This window comes from Gigantopelta aegis, chromosome 9 (genome assembly GCF_016097555.1).
Source record: "Gigantopelta aegis isolate Gae_Host chromosome 9, Gae_host_genome, whole genome shotgun sequence".
NCBI classification, from domain to species: domain Eukaryota; kingdom Metazoa; phylum Mollusca; class Gastropoda; order Neomphalida; family Peltospiridae; genus Gigantopelta; species Gigantopelta aegis.
Genome location: NC_054707.1, coordinates 29,477,121 through 29,501,342, shown reverse-complemented (window position 1 = coordinate 29,501,342; position 24,222 = coordinate 29,477,121). Strand labels below are relative to the sequence as shown.

Here is a 24,222-nt window from a genome sequence, read left to right as displayed (position 1 = left end):
TGTTTTTTTACAAAGTTGTCTTAGGGTAAGAAATTATAACAACTACCAAACGTGAGCAAGGGATATTTTGAAGAACTTATGTCAAGTAAAGCAACTGAATTTATTGTGTTCAATGGACAACATATCTAACTGTGGCGATGTATGTCTCGTTGCTAACATTGCACAAATCAGACATGTATTTGGTATGTTCCTAGCACAGGTTGAGTAGTACAGAACACAATGCATTTAGTTTAACTAAATATGGGGTGGTAATCATAGCATTGTCTTCTGCCCAACGTTTTAAAGTAGTTTATTTACATACAACTTGTTAATAACAATATGTACACACCAACAATATTCTACAATGGAATGCTTTTGTTGAAAAAAAACCCCATATATCCCAATAAAAAAACACAAGCCATTTTGCATTGCAGCAAAACATTACCGTAGATCTACATGTATGTTAAACAATATGGCGCAGTATGCAAGTCTTGTATACTTCCTATTTCACTGTTTAAGAATTTGGCTGAACTCCCTAGTAGACCAGTACAACTTGGTTATAGACCATATTCAGAGGAACGTACAGAATGTTAATATTTGACCGATTTCAATAGTAAACTAATAAAATGAAAACAGAAGTTATTTTCCATTAGATCCCTGCTTCACCATGACATAGAATACGTCCATTGGAAGGAAGGAAATGTTTTAACAGCAAGGGATCTTTTATATGCACCATCCCAGACAGGATAGCACATACCATGACCTTTGATGTACCAATCATGGTGCATTGGCTGGAGTGAGAAATAGCCTAATGGGCCTACGGAAAAATATCCGCCCGGTCCCCCCCTCCCCTAACCCCAACCCTAACCCCTAACCCTAACTAAAAATAATAATGGAGGGGACCGGGCGGATATTATACCGCCCTCTTTTCCATTAGATGCCTGCTTCACTATCACATAGGATACATGTTATGGGCAATTCCACGGTGACGGACATTACATTCAGAGAGGCTGGAGGTCATTCCAACTGACCTGATCACTAGAGTAGTACTCCCAGTAAATTGGTCTTGTGTATGATATTTACCAATATTCATGTTTATTTGGTGCCACAGACAAAACTGCTTAGAAATATTTATGGCTTGGTGGGTAATGAGAAATGTGCGTAACAAACATTACTGCAAAAGGACATGGGTAAAAAGCAGCTAACTTCATTTCCAAATTGTATGAAACCCTTAAATTGTATAAATCAATGTTTGCTCTTGAAGTAAATCAATGTTTGCTCTTGAAGTAAATCAATGTTTGCTCTTGAAGTAAATCAATGTTTGCTCTTGAAGTAAATCAATGTTTGCTCTTGAAGTAAAGGTAGCATGGCTATAGATGACTACCAGTTACAATTCAGCTCTGAACTAAAAGTGTATGGAAATTATAACATAATTGTGTGCGACGGATGTTACGTTTTGTCCACTGACATAAAATGAAGTTCTGAGTCTATAAAAAGCAGTACTTTGTCTACTGCTGTGATGATAAATGGTGAATATCATGATGTGGATTTTGATTAATTTTAATTAAACTTTCACACTTTCAGTTTAATACAAAGCCACTGAGGATTCATCAATATATCCATATTCTCTTGAATATTTCTGTCATGCAACAGCCTTCATTTATTTTAAAGGTAAAGCTTGTGAAAAGACTGTCAGGTTAAGACAAACACTGTCCCCTAAAATGGTTTTAAAAGGGTCTGCAGATAAAAAGAGAATCTCTGTCAATAATGATAAGTTACAAGACTACCAATGTCTGGGTGTATTTTTAGATTACCATTGTTTGGAAATATTTCATACATGTTACATATCTATATATTTTAGTATGTTGCCTTTTAAAATTGAAATTGAATTGTCTTGAAAATAGCTCAGAGTATGAACAAGGGTGACAGTTTGTAGCCATTTTAAGAAATGTTCGGCAAATAAAGTATTCTTACATTATTAAAACTGCAATTTATTTACATGTTCTTACTTACTCTATAACCAATGTATTTCTGGATATCGTAATGTTTTGTAGTGCATATATCTCTATATAATTTTTTGTCTCAAATTATTTTGTATGTATAAATTTATTATTTTTGGCAAAGACCATACGAAATATGAAATATTTCAGTCAGAGGTCATACCAAGTGTATTTATCCATATAAAGCTTCAAATGTAAAATGTGTTAAAAAAAAAAAAAAAAAAACCCACAGAAAAAGAAAAAAGCAGGGTGTGTGTTTATTTTGTTGGGGGAACAAACAAAAGTCTTTCTAGGGTAGAAACCTCAGGATAATCCCTTATAGTACTACATAATTGTAGGTAAAATAGTGAAACCACCTTTTTGTTGTAAAGATGCTAAATGAAGACTTTCTGACTTATAGTACTACATAATTGTAGGTAAAATAGTAAAACCACCTTTTTGTTGTAAAGATGCTAAATGAAGACTTTCTGACTTATCAGAATGTGACAGATGTTACAGACTCCTTTTTCCTGTGACTTTTTCCAGTTTCCTTTCTTCTCTCAAATTTAAATCACATAATTTCAGGACTGATTGACATATTTATCATCTTTACCTTGACTAGTGCTAAGAGAACAAAGGACATGATTATACACCGTCAAATTTTCTTCTCACATAAACAATTCATATTTTTTGTGACAGTCGTTACACTGACCGAGCACATTGTTTCAAATCATAATTTTTGGCAACCTATTTTCATGAAATATTTTAAATACCTGTATTCTTTAAAGTGATGCTACTGATATTATAAATTGAGTAACATAAAGTATGCAAGCCAGTTTGATGGAAGGGATTTGAGTGGCTTAATGTTCCTGTTTTTTGGTCGAAGTTAGCTTTGAAATTATGTAATATGTGTTGATGTCAGAAGCATTAGGAAAGACGTGTGTGAACAAGAAATTTTAGTTTTTCAGCAAATTGGGTGTCTTGTGAATTCATTGTGACCTTTGTATAATGAAATAATGAAATTTAATTTTTCCTCTCATGTCTCTCGACTCGTGGAATTGCCCTTATTTTCCTTTAGATGCCTGCTTCACTATCACATAGAATACTGGTACATGTTATTTCTAACTGGTGTGCAACAATTGGTTTTCGTTTGTACAATAATCAAAACTAAAATTGGACAGTAAAACAATTTCATAATAAATGTGTCTTTTTGTACCTCCATAATTGCCTCCCAAGTTAAGTGAAATGCAGTTCTTATAGATACAACAAAATAACAGTTTGAAATACACATAAACCAGTCTAATGATGCATTTTCATTAATGCCATCATTTTCTCGTACATCATTTTAACAGCAGAAGTTTGTATTTATGTGTTAAATAAATTACAATTAAAACCACAAGTGGTTCTTTAGAAACCAGTGATACATACAAACTTGACATGGATTTCTTTTATGAATTTTATACATAAAATTATAATTTTCTAATGATTTTACTTCATTGCAATTATAATAATAATCTGTACATTATGTTTGAATAAGTTTCTGTGAAACTGCAGATATCCGATGAGTGTGCAGGGGGTGGCTTCTGGGGGGTTAAAACGCTCTGCTGCTGTATTTTCTCTTTTTGTAATGTATTTTCAGAGGAAGCATGACTAGAACCCACCCCTAGAAACTTTGACTGTCCTAGTCCATGCATATATTTATAAACAATAATTACAGAAATCACATCAAGGTAATAGTGGTTTCTCCTATGTACAAGAGAAACATGACCAGGATGAAGGTGCACACTTGATCATCTGTGACATGACTTTCCACTGCAGGTAGACAGGAAAGACAACTCTTGGCTCAAATGGGACACAAGTTCTGGACTGGCAGTTTTGGCAACATTCATGATTTCTAGTGGGTCTAGCATTAAGTTGTACATTTCTACAAAATTCTGAAAAAGAATAAACACTGAATATTGTAACTACCAATCCAGCATTTGGTTAATTATTAGTCACAAAAAGGAATTATACAGTCCTTATTGACAAAGAATTATATAAAATGGACATACAGTACATTTTATTTCCAAAACTGAAGTTATTCATGCAAAAAAAGAAGAAGACATAAACTGATTATTGCATGAGCAGGAGTGCTATACGGAATTTATGAAACAAGTTTGGGAATAGACCTATTTTACATTCCATTAGGTTCCTGGTAACTCATATCAACGATCTCATGTAAGATTATGTAACAGAACACACCGAGGGGCATTGGAAATTTTTACACTGTAGCCCTGATGGGGAGTATACAGTCATTGTCCAATTATTAATTACGTCGACATTCAACAAAATAAAAAAGATTTTGTTGTTAACACCCAAGAAACATTGGTTCAGATCTGTACGCAATAAATATCAGACATGGGTTGAAATAATATTAATGTGTGTGCATGCATGCATGCAGATATTTGTTTTATTACATACCTATTCAATCTTACTATAGTGATAAAGACATTTTGAAACCATGCGATCACTTTATTTTGTATCGCACATATGTGCGATCTAAACCAGAACTTTTAAATGGGGAATTCCCTTCTTTTTTTTTTACTGCAGTTAGTGCATTTTATTTACTATGTCATATATGATTTACAAATGACGTCACATCATATTTGAAACATTACACAAGGCTGTCACAGAGTATGATTCTTAACTTAAGTAAATCGATGAAAGGAGTTTTGGTCATAGATTTAAACAAAGTGTTGTTATGATGTTAAATTAAAAACCATTTTTGTAAAACATAAAAGAAGGTATGTAATAAATACAGAACTTCACATACATTGTTTTCACTTCCTATTTATTGCACTTGTTTATTTTGCGAAAAAAAACATACCACTTATATATATTCTTGTACAAAATAAACTTGTGCAATAAATAGGAAGTGTAAACAATGTATGTGAAGTTCTGTATATGAAGAGTTCAGGCGCAAAATGCGATATAAACCATTTTCTTTCTAGTTTTTAGTTAAAGCCATTATTGTATGTCAGTAAGGGCTAATCGTAGGCACACTGATTGGCCGCAAAACGCGATTGATCCTTATGAAATTGTATTGGGTAAATCACATTTTTAAAAATCAAAACGCGATATACGCCAATTAAAAAATTCACTTTTACTGAAAATGAAAAATGGATATATCGCGTTTTGCACCTAAACTCTTCATATGTACCTTAACATTGTTGAAACATAAAGCATTATACCGATAAATACATTCTGGATTCTTGTTGGGTATTTCTTTTCACCCAATTATTTAAAATTTGGTATTTGAGCAGAAGAGGAGGTGTATTTTATTATTTAACTATAATTCTAATTGTTAACAATAGCAAACACATTCCAATTAAGTTAATTTTATTGTAAGAATCTTTTAAGTTTGTGTTGTTAAATCCTTTGACAAAAGACTTCGTCCAAGTTGTTTCACTGCTTTTGGTGTTAAACCATTCCGAACATAGTAGACAGTTTTTCGCAGCCATTATACCTCTGGCAGGAAATATGTACATGTTAGTCGCCAGTAGAACATCTCCTACGAAGCTACTCACAAAACTCATGACAACTGATGGTCATCCCCTCAAGTTGTTAAATAGCCTGGATACAGTCTTATTCGGCAAGGGACGTTACTCTTCACACACATGCATAGTTGGAATGTGAAATAGGTATATTATTTTATTCTGTATTATTTAGTAGGGCACTCCTGCGAATGATATAATTTATTTATACTGACAGAAAAAAAACAAATGCAATTTTGGTGGTAAATATTTCAAATGTTTTATTGATGATTGTTTGGATTTCTAGGTTATGTCTTCATTACTGAATAAATTTTGACAAGTTTTGTTGTTTTCGCATGTATAACGTTGAAATTTCGGTACCCTATGCCATTTCCTGATCAAAATCACCCCAGGCTGCAGTCGCTGCTCTAACTCCTTAACATTGACCCAATCAAGTTATTTATAGTTATTTGTGGGATGTTATTCCACTCATGAAGAAGAGCCTGTGTGAGCTGAGCGACGTTGTTTAGGACGCTGACACACGTCCTGACCCTCCTGTCCAGCCCATCCCACAAATGCTCGAACAGGTTCAAATCTGGACTGTAGGGTGGACAATCGAGCACTGGGACATTGTTTTGGTTGAGGAAGTTGAGAAAAACCTTCGCATTATCCTGCTGCAACGTAAGGTTATGCGCATGAATCAGTGGAAGGACGTGAGACCTGATGACCTGATCCCGATATCATACAGTTAAATCAAATGAAACTGATTTGGTGCATGTGCACGCAACCATTGCAATCAACGTTAACGTCACCTGGGTGTCAGTTGCAGACAAACGTAGGGACACCGTGACCTTAAGTTGAACTCCTGTAACTGATTCCTAACCATTTGTGGACACACAGGGCGACCATGTGTGCCTACAACCTGACTCGTCATCTCTGTAGCCGTCTGAAATCGGTTACAGAGGTGTGTGAGACGCATGCCTCTATCTTGACGTCAGCTAATCTTCCTGTGGCTCTGAGACGTCCAACTAATCGAGCTATAATTGTCTCATGTACCCCAAATTGCTGGGCGACATGACGTAGCGATTGTCCCTGCATAATTAGAGCAATAGCCCTACCCCTGTCAACTTGTAACATTCGCAGCATTTTGCTTTGTAATCGTGTTGAAATAATATTTTGTGCACTCGATGTGTACGGTTCAAAACTTTGATTTGGTATGGTGTTCAACTCCATAGCATGTGGCAATGGCCCAGATGCATGCTTTGTTGACAAATCGGTAAAAAGCATACAGTTTCACACAATCTCAAGGTTGACCCAATTTTAACCAAAGATTCTTTCGAATGTACAACGAGGTAGCATTTGATATACAAATAAAACAGTTATATTACCAAAACTGACCTTGCATTTGTTTTTTCCGTCAGTATTACCTATCCACAAACTATGATTTCGAACAAACATTAAATATGATTGTAATCGCTTTACAATCAAAAGTTATTAACATTTAGTGATGTCAAATACAGTGACATGGAATTTTGTCAATTTTAGAAACCACAACTGTCGCAAGCTTGTAATTGTCATAGCAACTTGTGACATTTGTAGTGTGCAAAGATAGCATGGGAAAGTACAACATTTATGTAACCCTTTATTGTAAGCCATATTGGTAATAAATATATATATTGCAGCATGGTTAAGCTGGATTCTGAAGTAATGTGCTGTGGTGCATGTCAATGCCGTGGGTTTTAAATATTTGATATGACAGTGCCGTTTTCAAACAAACCTGATTGTCTTTAAGTTCACAGAACTTGTAGATGTTTTCTTGAGTTGTTGAGCGGAGACATGTATAGGTATTGTTCCAAGAATCCTCACATACACAGTGATTATTACAATTCTGAAGGAAAAACATCTCATTAAAAAGCAATACAAAAACAACAATAATCTTATCCCCCATACCAGCCTTCATTTCAAGTAAATGCTGTTTATAAACGTTTGTATGATGTTATGTGTGTGACATTGACAGGAATCTGGAAGTAAGTAACGGCAACTATACCGAATTATGAATCTTTGATATCAAGCACCAGTTGTTGTGATGCATATTTGGAATAAGTAAAATCAGTAATAATGGTTGGTATTGTCATTAATAAAACAATAAAATACAAAAATGATATTAGGAGCAACGGTTGTATTATATGTAAAAACATATTTTTTAGTCTGCTTGATCTAAAATTATTTTATAAGGTGGGTGACTTGAAACATGATAGTAGTGACCGGGTTTTTGTTAACGCTGTGTTCATTCCGAAAAATTATTTATAGGTAGTATTAAATTAAATAACTTCTGGCTGGGTCAAAGTTCAAGGTGCACCAAACTTTTGATAGAGCAGTTAATACCACAAGTCCTGTGATTGGTGATAAATGAGAGGTGTTGGTTGTAATAAAAATTAGTTTCATCTTGGCAAAACATTTATGCAATTTTATTTCATCTAGAATCACTGTGTCAAGTAGCCTTAATTGTGCTAAAAACATGTACCTGTAAAAAAAAGTACTCAATGTTTGTGCGGAACTAGGGTAGTCATAGATGCTACCCGTAATCTCTCAAATGAGAAGCTTCACCTCCAATTTTTTCTGATTCACTTTAAAGGTGAGGGGTGGTAGTATTGATTTGGTAGTATACACCCTAAAGATGTTTTAACATTGATTACAACTAATATTGTGAGTAGAATGATGGAATTTCAGCATGAAAACATTTCTTGGCAGCTCATTTTTTCCCAAACGCCACCACCATTTTTTGTCTGCATGCAAAGATTTGCTCCAGTACTGACAGCACCTTCCCCACCGACCTCTCGTCTTGTATGTTTATGTAGGCAATACAAAGTAGAATCAAAAAGATTTAAACCATTTAACTCATAGTTAATAATTCTATTATAAAGTTAAAATTTAATAAATCATGATCCTGTCAAAGCCTAAACATCATTGTACAACTCACCGCCATTCCTTGGTCTTTGTACTGTGGACAATTTGCAATCTCATCTGTATGTTCACCATAATGTTCCACTAGAAAATTGCGACCAATATCCTCAAATGTAGTCTTTGATGGATGTAATATTGGCACCATGGAAACACCATCCATATCAGAAGGCGGCCGAATTCTAGCAAGATCAAGAAATGTTGGTGCAAGATCGATGTTCAAAACTGTAGCCTGCAGGGGTAAGAAAACATGCTAAGCTGTAGCTCTAGTGTAAACTAACTCATACTATATAATATATATTTCTCTTTGTTCTCGTTACTTATATTAATAATGCTTAACTGAAATATAATTATATGTGCAAAATTTGTTTGGTTACTTGAATAAAATGCTAGTTTTAAAAACTTACCAAACTAACATGCTTTGGCTCTATACCTGGCCCTCGCACCATCAGAGGAACACGGATATCAAACTCGTACAACTGTCGCTTGTCATTAGGCAGGGAGAACTGACCTGAAAAACCAGCATAAAATTGGAACACTGACTGATATACCAAAATGTCATTGTCATATATTACATGTACAAATGGGTGGACTTAAAAGAACTATCATGACTTTTTAGCACAACCAAGATTTCCATTTTTAGGTGAATTGGAAATCATGGCTAAACTGTTAACAAAAAATCTGACCTTACAGTTAGTGAGAAATAAAGCTAAATTCGAAAACGTAACATGCTACTGCCACTTTCATCTGAAAAGTAATATTTCTATCTTACTTTGTTTGTTTGTTTAAGGTGGTGGAGTGGGATGTAGCCCTGTGGTAAAGCTTGATGTTTAAGACTGATCCTATCAGAGCTATTTATCATTCCAGCCAGTTGCCCACTATTTAAACAAAGCTGTAACTGACGTTCAGTGATACTCTACTAGACAACCTGTAGCAAATCTAAAAATCATGTTTTAAACACTGGGTGATGCTGTTAATTTTCACAGAAAATAAAGTCACCAACAGGCACACCCATATGTTGGGAGTGAGAATCGAATAACGTTGATCCCACTCGTACCTTGCAAGAAATCAGAGATAAGTCGGGCAACTACATGTACCTCTTCGGCCCATGCCATGGAGGTCTTTCAAAGTCCCACACTTCCACATGGTATCATAAGCTTTCTCCATGCCAGAAAAGACTCATACCAAGTAAATGCTGATTATGGATTAAAGCATCCTTACAAAATGTTTCATATCTAACAAGAAGATTGACCATGCTATGGCTAGACCTGACTCACATTGCACATTAGTAAGCAATTTCTCACTCCAGCCAGTGCACCACGACTGTTACATCAAAGGCCATGGTATGTGCTACCCTGTCTATGGGATGGTGCATATAAAAAATCCCTTACTGCCAATCGAAAAGAGTAGCCCATGAAGTGGCGACAGCGGGTTTCCTCCTTCAATATCTGTCCTTCATATATCGGTCCTTAACCATATGTCTGACGCCATATAACTGTAAATAAAATGTGTTGAATGCATCGTTAAATAAAACATTCCCTTCCTTCCTTTATTAGTAAGCAATTTCTGGGGCTCAACTTGTCAAAGCGAGAGGGTTATAACTGACAGGCTTAGGAATAGGAATGATAATTGGCTTTTCTCCAATCAGAAGGAAAGTTACCACAAATCCAGATTTTGTTAAATATATTGAATATAACCATCAAGGATGATTCAGGCAAGTGTTTTAGTAGTTCGTAGTGTATTTCATCTGTTCTTACACAAGTATCATGGAAAAGTGGTCAATGCCACAAGGGTCTGGACAAATTTTCCAGAAGAAATCAAGTGCCAAGACAAAGTGATGGACTACAAAGGGTTAAGTCAATGGATGTGAGATACCAACTTGCAGAATGAAAGTATGTATGACTTTTACTATAAACTAGTATCAAGTCATTTTTGAAAATTAAGACTTGTTTACCTCTATTATTTATCACTGCATCCCCACAAAGTGTGGTGAGCATTAAAATCTCCCACGATCAGAAAGCAAGTAGGGAGTTGATCTTGAAAGTCTCTCGGGTAAAAATGATAATTCACTCATTCTCAAAAAACTGGTGCATTTGATGCATCCATAGTTTAAAAAATAATTGAGCTTGGAAAGCAAAAAAAATCATCAGCTATTAAATGTTGACCCTAGCCACCGCCCTGAGAGCAACACATGTATGTGGTTATTCAGGCAATGTCGGAGCCAAAGTGATATATTGTCAGAAGTCATACCCTCACGGCAATCAAGGTGCCCCAGAAGGGGAGTTGTACTGTATTAGCCATTCTCAACGAGAATGTTTCAGCCCTGTATCACAGTAAGGTTACAGTACACATCTATGGGATGACGCATGTAAAAGTTCCCTTGCTGCTAACCAAATGGAGTAGCCCATGGAGTGGCGGCAGCAGGTATCCTCTCTAATAATATCTGTGGTCCTTAAACATATGTACGACACCATATAACAATAATTAAAATGTCTTTTAGTGCATTATTAATAAAACATTTTTTTTCTTTTCTTATTTCGTGAAGGTGAGACCAAAATGTAATCAGGTCATATATAAATTATTACAAACAGCTCTGCATTAGAAATTTAGCAATTTTTAAGTTTAAAAACATTTTTTAAAACTTAAAATGAAAGTGGTGTAAAAATTAAAATAATAAGTGTAATATAATTTGTTTACCAAGATGATAGCCATTGTCTGATGAAAAGAATATGTAAGTGTTTTCAAGTAATCTTTTCACTTGAAGCATCTTGACAACATCCTCAACCATGTCATCCACTGACAGAAGTGTTCGCCACCTGAAACGTGGTTCAAACCAAAAACATTAAATAACAGTCTGTTGCAGCACACTTCAATAACATGTACAACTCTGGCAAGTAACCATGGCATTCAGCAATGCCGTGTTTTAAATATCTTGCAACATATATTTTGTATCTCACTTTTTTAAATTATTTATTTTTTGTAATACTGACAAATTAAACTTATCTCTTCCACATTATCAACCAAGCTGCCATGGAAAATGCTATGGTGACTATTTTTCCACAGCATATTTTTTGTTGTGGCCATTTTATAAAAAGGACAATCAGGCAAGGCTTTTGAATTGGTATATATTAACAAGTATATTGGTATATTTAATTAATAATGCAGTACAAAATATGACATGAGGAAATCAAAGGAGAGAAAGGAATGGGTGCAGTGTGATAAAAAAAGAAAAGGTAAAGTGTTCGCCTGATGCGCCATCGGTTTAAGATTGATCTCTATCAGTGGGCCCATTGGGATATTACTCGTTCCAGCCAGTACACCACAACTGGTATATCAAAGGTCGTGGTTTGTGCTATCCTGTCTGTGGGATGATGCATATAAAAGATCTCTTGCTAGTAACGTAGTGGGTTTCCCCAACTGATAATAACTCATAACTGATGATGAAACTCCCACTGATTTCCAAAACTACAATTAATACTGTTAAGTGTGTTCGATGACCTCATGGGTGGAACGTAAGCCCAGTGGTAAAACATTCGCCTGATGTGTGGTCGGTCTAGGATCAATCCTCATCGGCTATTTCTCGTTCCAGCTAGTGCACCAAACTGGTATATCTAAGGCCGTGGTATGTGCTATCCTTTCTGTGGGATGGTGCATATAAAAGATCCCTTGCTACTAATGGAAAATTGCTTCGGGTTTCCTCTCTAAGAATAGATGTCAAAATTACCAAATGTTGACATCCAATAGCTAGGATGCTGGAGTATTCTACCCAAGTGAGTGAAGTTTTGTTGGAACTAGGTACCTGTTTCTGAAGATGTCATCTATAGCAGTTACTGTGTCATGTGGCATTGGTGTTATTGCCTGTTCTATAAGCCAGTGCTTTCCCTGCAACGGTAAATCAGATTTTCAATAGTATTTCAACAAAGAAAATATTGCCAATCCTATCATTGTAAGTAGAGTCATACCTTTTGCCTGAAGAAATAAAACAGATTTAAAAAAATACTTTTAAAATCTTATTTGTGCAGAAATCTTCAAAAAATATTTATAGTTCCCCAGCACATTCATTTAATACCATTTCTTTATCAGAGAATTGTAATACGGGTACAGATTCTGACATGTAACTATTCTCTCATCCTTAGGTATATAGTACAGAGCTACCCCATGAAAGAAAGCTATGTAAGAAATTTCTATCTTACATGGGATATCATACGCTTGCGTTTAACATGACATCGTTGGTAATATATGATGTCATATTAATGTGAGGTCATTAGACACAGTTTTAAATCAATATTTTGTTATTAAAGCCTTCATTTTAAAATATATTTAGTTAATTTGTAGTGTTAAATATTTATTTAATACATGAAACAAACACGGTAATATGATAGAGTAGTTTATTTATGATAAAATGGTCAGATAAAAAAGTTACTTGTTCAGCCATCTTTTTTCTGTGCATGTAAAGTAATGCTTTATTTACTGAATAAATGAGAGAAAAAGACTCCACCATATGTGGTCATGTGGATAGAAAAAGTTTACCCTCGGTGGTGAAAATTTCGACCACCTCTCGGTGTACTTTTTCTATTCCACATGACCGCATATGATGGAGTCTAATAATCATTAATAACATTTTTACCACCAAACAAATTATATGTAAAGATATAAAACATGCTAATTACTCTGAATTTACATAATTAAATTTTGAATGTAACTTTACATATCACTGTGATATTTATGACAGGAAAAACAAGCTAATTTAAAAACTACAGGTTTTATCGCCAGACAACACTCTCATTGCTGGAACAAGAATATGAATAATAGTTCTAACATTTACAGAAACAAAACCAAAAATTCTAATTTATGGAACTGCCTGGCTAAATTTAACATAAATAATAAAATCACTGGCTTAAATATTACAATGATCTACTTACCTTTCCATGCACATCAAAGCTTCCATCTCTTGGTGCCTGGATTCCAGAAAATGAGTCGTTATACTGTGGAGCTGGCGTGAAGGGAGCATGACATGATGGGGTAGAAAGCATCATGAAGAACGGGGCACTGTGTTTGGTCTGCTGCTGCAGGAAATCTATTGCTCTTCTGTGCTGAAATAAAAACAAATCAAAATAGAAAGCAATTGTTTTATAAATCTGCATTTTACAGTTTTCTGTTCACCAAGTAAAATAGTGTCACTTGTATCATACATTACTTTTGTTTTTGTCTGTTCTGCTTAGAAGTGAATAACATTTAACTGGTAAGTAGATACATTTTTAGATGATAATTAGATTTTTATATCAGATTGGTGAACGCAAAAGATGACATTTTTGCTGGGGATTGGGGAGGTTTTTTGTGGGGTTTTTTTTGTTATTCGCCATTGTGCATGGTGGGATAAACATTTTACTAGCCCATCCACGAAAAACGCTCACCACGGTCATCGAGCTACCATATTCTAGAAGCTCTATACAACAGTTGTCAGTATTAGGCCAGTAGTGACGACACGCCAGGCAATACTGTGCTCCATGTAGATTGCGTAGTAAAAATGTAACTGCCATTTTCAGCGAAAATTATGGTTGCTATTAAAAACATTAATTAAACCTCTTAAATGGTATGTGACCTCCCATTTTCTTGCAGGTAGGTTAAATGTGAGTTTCCACACTTTTTATTGGTGTACTGCCTGGGTGTGTTGATATGTTGCTTATATTAGTTTTATATTGTGTATAATTTACTGTGATTTGACAGTAATAATTGCTTTATTAGGTTACATTATTAGTAATAATTTACTTTTATTTAAACATAATTTTACCTGATAATATTATTATTTGGTTAATCTCCAAGATTTCCATTAACAATGTTTATTTAAATGTATTAGACTATGGAATGACTACATTTTAAGAACCTGATTTCTAATGTCAGTTTAATTTACACTTTAGGTTGCTGAATTGTTTTAGGCAAATATAAAAAAATTTACAATTGTTTTTGTGAGTTTGCAAAAAACATTAAAATATACAAAAGTGGGTTCTATGTAGTCAGTTTGCATTCTTTTCTTGTTTGTACACAAATATAAGTTTGGTTATGATAACTTTAGGTTTATTCATTAAATCTTGTCCACATATCCACGGAGTTTTCTAGAGTAAAGTATATACCAAATACAAGACTAATTATGGCACATTTGCTAATCAGTGTGTTGGTATTTTCTTCCATTATTACCAAACTTGTAAAGCTATGACATAACGTCAAAAATTGCAACCCACAACATTTTATATGTGACATGAAGATGTTTAAAATATGTCATAAATATTATTAGGAGCGGCTATTTGACAATATATCGATGTAGCATATGTGAATGAAGTAAGGTAAAAATCAAATTGTTTCTAAATAAACTTAATCTATGACAACAAAAGACAAAGGATATTGTGTATTCAGTTTGTAATAAAGCATTTTCTTTTTATACTTTAGGTATTTGTATTTGATTAACAATGTCCAGAAGGATTTCAAGTCAATAGACAGGTAAACGTATATTGTGTCAAGACTCAATTTTGTTTATAAAATACATCAATGACTTTTGGGCAGTGACGTCGTACCTACTGTCTACTTCTGCTTTTCTCACATTCTTTTTCTTTTAGGTGTTTCATCTTTTGTCTCTCCGTTTTTTAAATTTTTTATTTGATAAACATGTTGGCCATTTCTTCTTTTCGTAATGGTGTGAATTTTTCTTTTTAACTTCTTAATTTAATTGTAGTAAGCCTTAGTACCTTTCAGCAGTAGATTAGGTTTATCTGAAATATTATATTTTAAATAAGTCACCCACACAAAAACATTCATGTAATTCAGTGCATAAAATTAGGCATGAATGATTTTGTTTTTCATCTGTCGGTTATGCAAAACCAATATTAACATAACGATAGATCGTTCCTGCAAAAGCTGTAATCACTTGTCAGAAAATACAAACAAACGTGTGTTATCCAATAATATCAATGTTTTGGAAATCTGTGGGCAGTGGGAAACCTAGATATACATCATATGTGCTTGTTGGTAATGTTCTAAACAGCTTTTTTCTCCATCGTTCAAGATGTCCAGCTATTTCCTTCATGACCAGTCTACTTTCATTATAAAATGCTACCTACGTTAGCACGCCACTGACATATTTACAATTTACGGAAGTTTGCTGAAAATCTCAAACTCCTGACATCATGATATTCGGTGTTTGAAGCTCGTCATAGAACTTTTATGGGTAGTTTCTTAGAATATTGCTTGTTTTTCATCTACTGGATGGGAGAAAAATAATCCTCCATTATGTATCCATATGGGACTGGGCTATTCCATCCTCGGGTACATAATATGATGCCAGGGACTCGGCAAGCCTCACATGGACACATATGGATTCTTTTAATATCATCCAAGGATTCCAGCTTAACACCTGTGTCCTAACCGTACAAGGGAAGAAGATCCATATAACAGCATTCAGGATTGGCATTTTTATTAGTCCTGATTTCATTGTACATGTGGCACGTTTTCCACTTATATACATGTAGCCTTTTAAACTCTTAAGCACATTTTCTTGTTTACAACACCAGTTGCTGGTCATTCTAATGTTGGTTATAGCTCAAATTTGATTTTATCTTCCAATAATTTTGTATAGGCAGGATCAGAAGGAAGCGGCCTCCCACAGCCAAGTCCTTAAATGCAAAGGCTGGGAGCACCCAGAAACAGTTTTGGCATTTTAAGCATGTCGCAAAAACAAAAACATAGACTCCATAATATTTATGTAATTAATACCTCAATAATATGAAACTTATTTATAATGTGCAAAACATCCTTTAGCTAAAACTAGAAATTACACATGTTCATATTCATTACAATAACCCTAAACAAACAGTTAAATTCATAGGCACTGGAAGCACCCCTTCCCTTTACTCAACTGTGAAATGGGTGTTTAGTCTGTCGATAGTACAGTATTATCCAACTGTGACTACATAATGATACTGAAGCATGTTTTGCATGTGAATCAGGTTGTCAGTGAACAATATTCTGTACTCTGTTGCTATCCTAACTTACACATATATCCTTTATTATACACATGTATAGTATAAATATTTTTCAACTTCTTAATCTAAGTGCCGGGCCTAATTTATAAGAAAACTTTATCTTCTCCAAAATGGTATATTCAGTATTTAAGTTCGGAATGTACAGTTCTTTTGTGGTGTGGCTGCTCATCTGACTAAAGCCTAGATCACATTAGCTAGACAACGCGATTCAACTCAACTGTTGGCTTCAGTCGCATCATGTAGTGTAATGTGTATTGATAAACCAGTCGTCTGCAACTGATTTTTAGTAGGCCCAACGGCATTTGACATGACCAAAACATGTCTCACACAAGGGCTGGTGTGAATGGGGCTACAATGCAAAGCAACAGTTGAGTCGTGTAGTGTGAATGGTTTAGGCGATGCAATTCAAGTGATCCTTCAATGAAATGCCTTCTTTTTATCAAGTGACATAAAAGTAACAATGGCGGAAGACCTAAATATTGTCTTTGCTCTCTGGATGGAAGGGGCCACCTATTCAGTCAGCTGCTTGAATTGTTCAGGCAATACCCTAGCAATGTTCTTGAAGGATCCTACATCTTCGTTCGTTAATTCGGTCATTAAATTGTTAAAACAACCTTGCTGTTCACGACATTCAATTCATGGCGAACCCACCATCTTCTACATATCAGTTAAAAGTTTGTTTTGTTTAACGACACCACTAGAGCACATTGACTTATTAATCATTGGCTACTGGATTTCAAACATTTCATAATTTTGATATATAGTCTTAGAGAGGAAACATGCTACATTTTTCCATTAGTAGCATGGGATCTTTTATATATGTACCATACATATAGCACATACCATGATCTTTGATATACCAGTCGTGGAGCACTGGCTGGGAAGAGAAATAGTCCAATGGGCCCACGGATGGGGATCGATCCCTCTAATTAGCAGAGACAATTCATGTCTTCGTTCGTGAAGTTGTGGCAGCATTAGCAGGGCCAGGTGGCCTACGGCGATGCCAGCTTTCTGTTGTCTTGTACAACCCATCTTGGATTTTAAAAAGGGGGTTAATTTACTTCCATAAATTTGTTTCAGTCAAGTCGCGTCATATAGTATGGATGAATTGAAAAACACAACCGATTTGTTGGTGATTTACTCTAGAATCTGTTAAAATTCCTGCATTCACACCTGGTGTTATAATGTTTGGAACTAGAAACAAAAAGAAGTTTCTTCTTTCTATATCTTGCCTCCTTGTCTTTTTATTTACATTTTACAGGCTAATTCATCATGCTGGTACATGCATGCAGTCCCTGGTTTAACACAATTCACAAAAAACTGTCACACAATTACAATTATTAAAATTTATTTTCTGTTGTTTACAAACAGATAAACACGTTTGTTTGCCCTCCTATTCCAGTTTAGGTGAACGCATGTGTATACTAACTTTATGTCAATTACAATGTTTAATGCATTACATCATTGCTGACAATGGTTATCAGCTATACAATGCTGAACATGTCAAATATCTGCTAACACCTGTGAAACAATTTAGTAAGCCTTTGTGATGTTCTTTGGAATAGGTATTAAGCCTACCTGTTTAACCAAATAACAACCACAGTGATTACTACAATATATCGTTATTAAACTCGTTTCAATTTAGTTTTTTCATTAAAGTTTTAATAAAGATAAAACATATTTTTATTCTGGAGAGTTGGCATATCGCATGTGCCTTCTCAAAACATGGTGCTTAGTATAGACCCTATAACTGTTTTACCAAGCATTTTATACCTGTTCAGACCGGCCTCGGTGATATAGTGGTTAGGCCATCGGTCTACAGGCTGGTAGGTACTGGGTTCGGATCCCAGTCGAGGCATGGGATTTTTAATCCAGATACCAACTCCAAACCTTGAGTGAGTGCTCCGCAAGGCTCAATTGGTAGGTGTAAACCACTTGCACCGACCAGTGATCCATAACTGGTTCAACAAAGGCCATGGTTTGTGCTATACTGCCTGTGGGAAGCGCAAATAAAAGATCCCTTGCTGCCTGTCATAAAAAGAGTAGCCTATGTGGCGACAGCGGGTTTCCTCTAAAAAAATCTGTGTGGTCCTTAACCATATGTCTGATGCCATATAACCGTAAATAAAATGTGTTGAGTGCATCGTTAAATAAAACACTTCTTTCTTTATACCTGTTCATTTCATTGTCTTGGCAAAATGTTTAAATGAAGAGAATAATCCAGATGTACTCCATATAAATGTTATCAGGCAAGGGTTACAAAATTTGGATGCTACTGGTGCTCAGTGATCGAGAATTCCCTGCACTGTGCATTGATGGAAATGTTATGGCAGTGTAAAAGCAATATATCGTAACTCAGATATATGTAATTTTCACTTACAATTTGTTAAATGATTTACAAATTAATCATTACCTAGTAATATGTGCTACAATGTTTTAGATTTTTTTTTTGGAAATTTCTACAATTTTTAAATATCATTTTTCTATCAAACTGGTAATTAGAACTTTCTACTGTCTGTGGGAAAGTGCATATGAAAGATCCTTTGTTGCATTAGAAAAAATGCAGCGGGTTTCCTCTGACGACTACGAGTCAGAATTACCATATGTTTGATATCCAATAGCCAATGATTAAATAACTGATGTGCTCCAGTGGTGTCATTAAACAAAACAAACTTTTTAGAATTTTCTAACAGGGCAAAGATCCCAAACTGCAGTAAGTCATATCTCAATGTAAACTTTTAATACAATGGTGAAGTTACTCTGAAATATATTTTTACAGAATGATAAGACGTTTTGGACAAATCCCATAAGCTAAGTCCTTAGCATGTATGACTAAAGAAGGAAATGATCACTTACAATAACATCGGTCAGATAGTCTGCTGTGTAGTTGTGGCCATGCTTTTCTTCTGTCCCATTCACTGAAAGACTGTATCCATAGTACTTTGAATTGCCCACCTCAATGAATGAATTAAAAAGGAATAAAAAAACCTGTAATGGTATTAAATTTGTCGAACTAAATGAGAAAAGGACATCCCATCTTCAGCTCCAGATTCCTATTTTGGACTGAAAATAATTTTTAAAAATGTTGAGTTTAAGGTGAATTATTTTAATGGGGGATAGACATCTACTAAAATAACAGGTTATTGTCAGTATATAGGTATGACAAAAGAGTAGCGATTTTGACCTTCTATCAAAAATCAACAAACACATACAATAAACAGCCACAATGAATTATGGGCTGCTGAAAGAACTCTCACCAAACATTTAAATATGAATTTTTAATTTTGTGAACTTTTTTTACACTGAATATTTATAAATGCACTGCCTTATTGATTGTATTTTGGGCCAGAGGCCTTTTACTGAATAAACTGTCTGTCTGTCTGTCTATTTTTCGAATGCAATAAGGTTAACAACTTATGGCTTGCAGTACAAAACTGGATATTGACTCAGATTGGTATTATATTTAATTTCAATAAAAATAATGTCATCTTTGGTATGATTAATAATGAAAAATCAAACTTTCTTAACTAATTAATTATTAACATAAAATATTATGTTTATGGAACTAAGATACAAAAAATTATAATTTAGAAATCAAAGCTGTTAAAAATCTGTTGAAACAAAAGTTTGAAATAGAAAGATTTATTCTATATAAAAATTGTAAATATGAAATATTTAATAAACAATGGGTTCCATGGGCTAATCTATTTAATGACAATGAGTAACTGAAATATATGGTGCTAGCTTAATTTTGTTCTTGTTTATTTGCAGATAGAAAAAAAAAAAAAAAAAAAAAACATACACCTGGCGTATAACCATGTCTCGTCTTCTACTTCTTTCTCCTCTTTCATATCCTATCTCTTCTCTTTATAATATCCCAGATTAAACCAATTACATGCATGTATATTTACTACTCTTGTACCCACTTACTTGTGTATATATATATATATGTATATATGTGCGTATATGTGTATATGTATGTATATGTTTGTGTATGTATGTATTAGTGGGGTTCCGATGATCTATTATAATCAAAGATTGATCAGTTGTGACTCTAGTGAATTGATGATCAATTATGAAATTGTCGTGGAAAATGTTAATTGCAGCAAATATTTCCTTGTTCATTGTTAGAATTTGTATTCATCAAATCCAGTATTTGTGGACCATTGTTGTGTATGTTTCTTGATTCCTAACCTTTTGAGGCTATGCCACTATGTACTGGTAAATCTGAGTGTTCACTGACATTTATTTATTTTTGCATTTACCATAAAGAATAAAACAAATACTGAGGTATTTTTGTATTTTATTAATAAAAATCAAAATATCTGCTACATTAAAAAATTCTTATCATTCATTCACAATTGAGATCAAGAAAATATAAATTATTAGGCCTATCAAAGTACGATACAAAAACTGGCTTGATTAAAGAGCAGTGCACAACAACATATGGTGGCAGTGAACTAAATGAAAACATGTCAAGCCGAATAAAATCAAAAAGCGGACAGTTGTCCACGGATGATTCGTCTACTAACATAAATTAGGAACTATATTATACTCATCACGAGTACCCAAACCTAACCATATGTGCAAATATACAAATCAATCCGATCCTCTCCAAGTTCCTATACATTCTAACTGATTGTATAATCGAAAGTCGATGATGAAATTGCAAATGATTCCCAACACTAGTGTGTATGTATGTGTATGTATATGTGTGTGTGTTTGTATGTGTGTATGTATGTGTGTGTATGTGTGTATGTGTGAGTGTGTATATGTATGTGTGTGTGTATGTGTGTGTCTCTGTATGTATGTGTTGTGTGTGTATATATGTATGTGTGTATGTGTATGTGTGTGTGTGTCACTCTGTATGTATGTGTGATTATGTATGTGTGTGTATGTGTATGTGTGTATGTGTGTGTATATGTATGTGTGTGTGTGTGTGTGTGTATGTGTGTGTGTGTATGTGTGTGTATATGTATGTATGTGTATGTGTGTATGTGTGTATGTGTATGTATGTGCATTTGTATGTGCATGTATATGTATACGTAAATGTACATGTATATGTATATGTGAGTGTATGTATGTATATGTATGTACATGTTTGTATATATATATATATATGTATGTATGTATGTATGTATGTATGTATGTATGTGTGTGTGTGTGTGTGTATATGTGTATGTGTATGTATGTATATGTATGTATATGTTTGTGTATATATATATATATATATATATATATATATATATATATATATATATATATATATGTATGTCTCTGTGTGAGTGTGTGTGTATGTGTATGTATGTATGTATGTATGTGTACATGTATGTGTGTATGTGTATATATGTGTGTATGTATTGGAGGACATACGGGCACGTGCGTACATCTTTGTGTGAGTGGATATATGTGTGATACTATTATTATATGTACAGCAGTGATTTAGGGCTCCCATCCCTGACATTGCTATGTTTGTGATCTGGGATAATAAAATTTAAAAAAAACCCTCAAAAACCCATAAACTCACCAGGCCGTTCCACCAATGCCAACCTGGGGGAACGTGGCCAACTCCACCAGTCTTTTTAAAACCATACTGAAAGAAATGAAAATTCCTTCCATTTTCATAAGGCTTCTTCCATGATGGAAAATATTGTTTAGATAAAGAGAAAAAATGTTGAGTCTAAAATGATGATTACATTTTCCACTTAGCATAACAATATTTTGGTGTTTGTAATGTTTGGGGAAGTTAGACGCATGGGTAGGGGTGGGTTTCAGGGCTCGAAACTCCTCTCCCCCTCCACCCCCCCCCCCCCCCCCCACTTGAGCTATTTTTGTTCCAATAAATTTTCAAGGAGAGCATGACTCTACCCCTTAGAAACATTGCTTGCTATAGCCTAGACTGCATAAATACCAATGATGGCAACATGCCAGTCAAGACATGAGCTAATATGGACACCACAGTAAGGCTACCTGGGTAAACCTGTCATTGCTCAAGACTACTTACTCATTTACTCTGTATACTAATTACTATCAAACAGAACTGTACAATATCTCTGCAATTTGATTCAAATGGACAATAAAAGCTATAGCTGTATGCTTGTGCAATATGGACTACATATTGGATTCATGATAAGACTGATTTTTTCTTTTAAATTGATGTCGGGGGGGGGGGGGGGGGCTCATGTATACTCAGATTTCAGTAGAAAATAGATATTTAAATAGATATAAAATGTTTTATATCTTTTTTTTTTTTTTAAATCTATGAACTTAGTTTGACTGTGTGAACGATCCATATAACCTGATAATTAATGACCACATGTTGTGATCTCACACTGTGATGTAACATCACAATATAATCATTGTATTGTGAGGTTATACATTGACCTTTTGACTTCACACCAAGACTTCACTGTGATACCACATTCGTGACTGGGATGAAGCCTAGAGATACTTTCTGCTATTTTCCTATAAGACATTACATCAAAACTGAATGTCAGAATAATTGGTTTTAGTTAACAGACTGTGGCTGTGAACCTGGTTTAGGTATTTCCCAGCAAAGAAGTTTGTGTATCCTTGCTTCTGTAAGTACACTGGAAATGCCGTCTTCTCTTGCTGTTGTTGCCAGTAGCCGCTGCTGCAGTTACCAACCACGGAGTTGTTGAGAGCGCCATGGTTGTGGACGTATTTCCCTGTGAGGATGCTGGAACGACTTGGACAACACAGTGGACTGGTAACAAACTGAAAAGGGAAAGGATTACTTGTCTAACACCTGCTTTTTGATGTCTCACGTATGGTTATTTCAACATTTGGTCAATGCAGAGGAGGAGGAAATGATATTACACGCCTTTGGATCTCACAGAAATGATCATTTCTGGTACTGTGTTGGTAGCGTGTCTGTAAAATTATCATTTCCGGTACTGTGTTGGTAGCGTGTCGGTAAAATGATCATTTCCGGTACTGTGTTGGTAGCGTGTCGGTAAAATGATCATTTCCGGTACTGTGTTGGTAGCGTGTCGGTAAAATGATCATTTCCGGTACTGTGTTGGTAGCGTGTCAGTAAAATGATCATTTCCGGTACTGTCTTGGTAGCGTGTCGGTAAAATTATCATTTCCGGTACTGTGTTAGTAGCGTGTTGGTAAAATGATCATTTCTGGTACTGTGTTGGTAGTGTGTCGGTAAAATCATGGAACCGAAATTTTGTTTCCCATGATTATTATAGTGAGCATGACTGTTCAACAAAAATAATATGTAGAACAAAACAGTTTCCGATGGGTTCCCATGATCACAAGGCACGGAACTGAAAAACTGTTTCCGATGGGTTTCCATGATCACAAGGCACAGAACTGAAGAACTGTTTCCGATGGGTTCCCATGATCACAAGGCACGGAACTGAAAAACTGTTTCCCATAAAATTTGAAATCCAATGCCATGGCCTGATATTATTTGTTCCATGACATCTCAGCTAAATGACAAATATTTACTTGGTTACTTTGTATGTACTAAATGTTTCTCTATTATGATAAAGTTAAGTTTACCTTAGAATAAAGGTATCTTGATAAACTAATTTGCATTAGAATGACAACCATAAAAGACACAAATGCTTGTACAATAAAAAATTGTCAGTTTATAACAATGAGAACATACTAAAACAACACTGAAATTTATAATTCTATTTTTGATATAAATTCCATGAATTCTAACCATTTTGTGTCGTCACAGAAAACCACTGTCTACTATTACATCTCCGGTACCAATAA

General features: G+C 34.7%; 1 protein-coding gene across 1 annotated transcript in view; it reads right to left on the bottom strand.

Annotated features, from left to right (window-relative positions):
• Nucleotides 1–272: 272 nt before the first annotated feature.
• Nucleotides 273–24,222, bottom strand: part of LOC121381524 (N-acetylglucosamine-6-sulfatase-like) — a 28,466-nt gene continuing 4,516 nt past the window's right edge. Inside the window, exons 2-11 of the mRNA XM_041510851.1 lie at nucleotides 22,999–23,202; nucleotides 21,992–22,057; nucleotides 19,321–19,419; nucleotides 13,354–13,524; nucleotides 12,231–12,313; nucleotides 11,129–11,247; nucleotides 8,839–8,942; nucleotides 8,451–8,663; nucleotides 7,248–7,358; nucleotides 273–3,892 (exon numbers count right to left, since the gene is read on the bottom strand). Coding sequence (XP_041366785.1) covers nucleotides 3,749–3,892; nucleotides 7,248–7,358; nucleotides 8,451–8,663; nucleotides 8,839–8,942; nucleotides 11,129–11,247; nucleotides 12,231–12,313; nucleotides 13,354–13,524; nucleotides 19,321–19,419; nucleotides 21,992–22,057; nucleotides 22,999–23,202 — 1,314 coding nt within the window. The 3' untranslated portion in view covers nucleotides 273–3,748. The remainder of the gene's footprint in view (nucleotides 3,893–7,247; nucleotides 7,359–8,450; nucleotides 8,664–8,838; nucleotides 8,943–11,128; nucleotides 11,248–12,230; nucleotides 12,314–13,353; nucleotides 13,525–19,320; nucleotides 19,420–21,991; nucleotides 22,058–22,998; nucleotides 23,203–24,222) is intronic.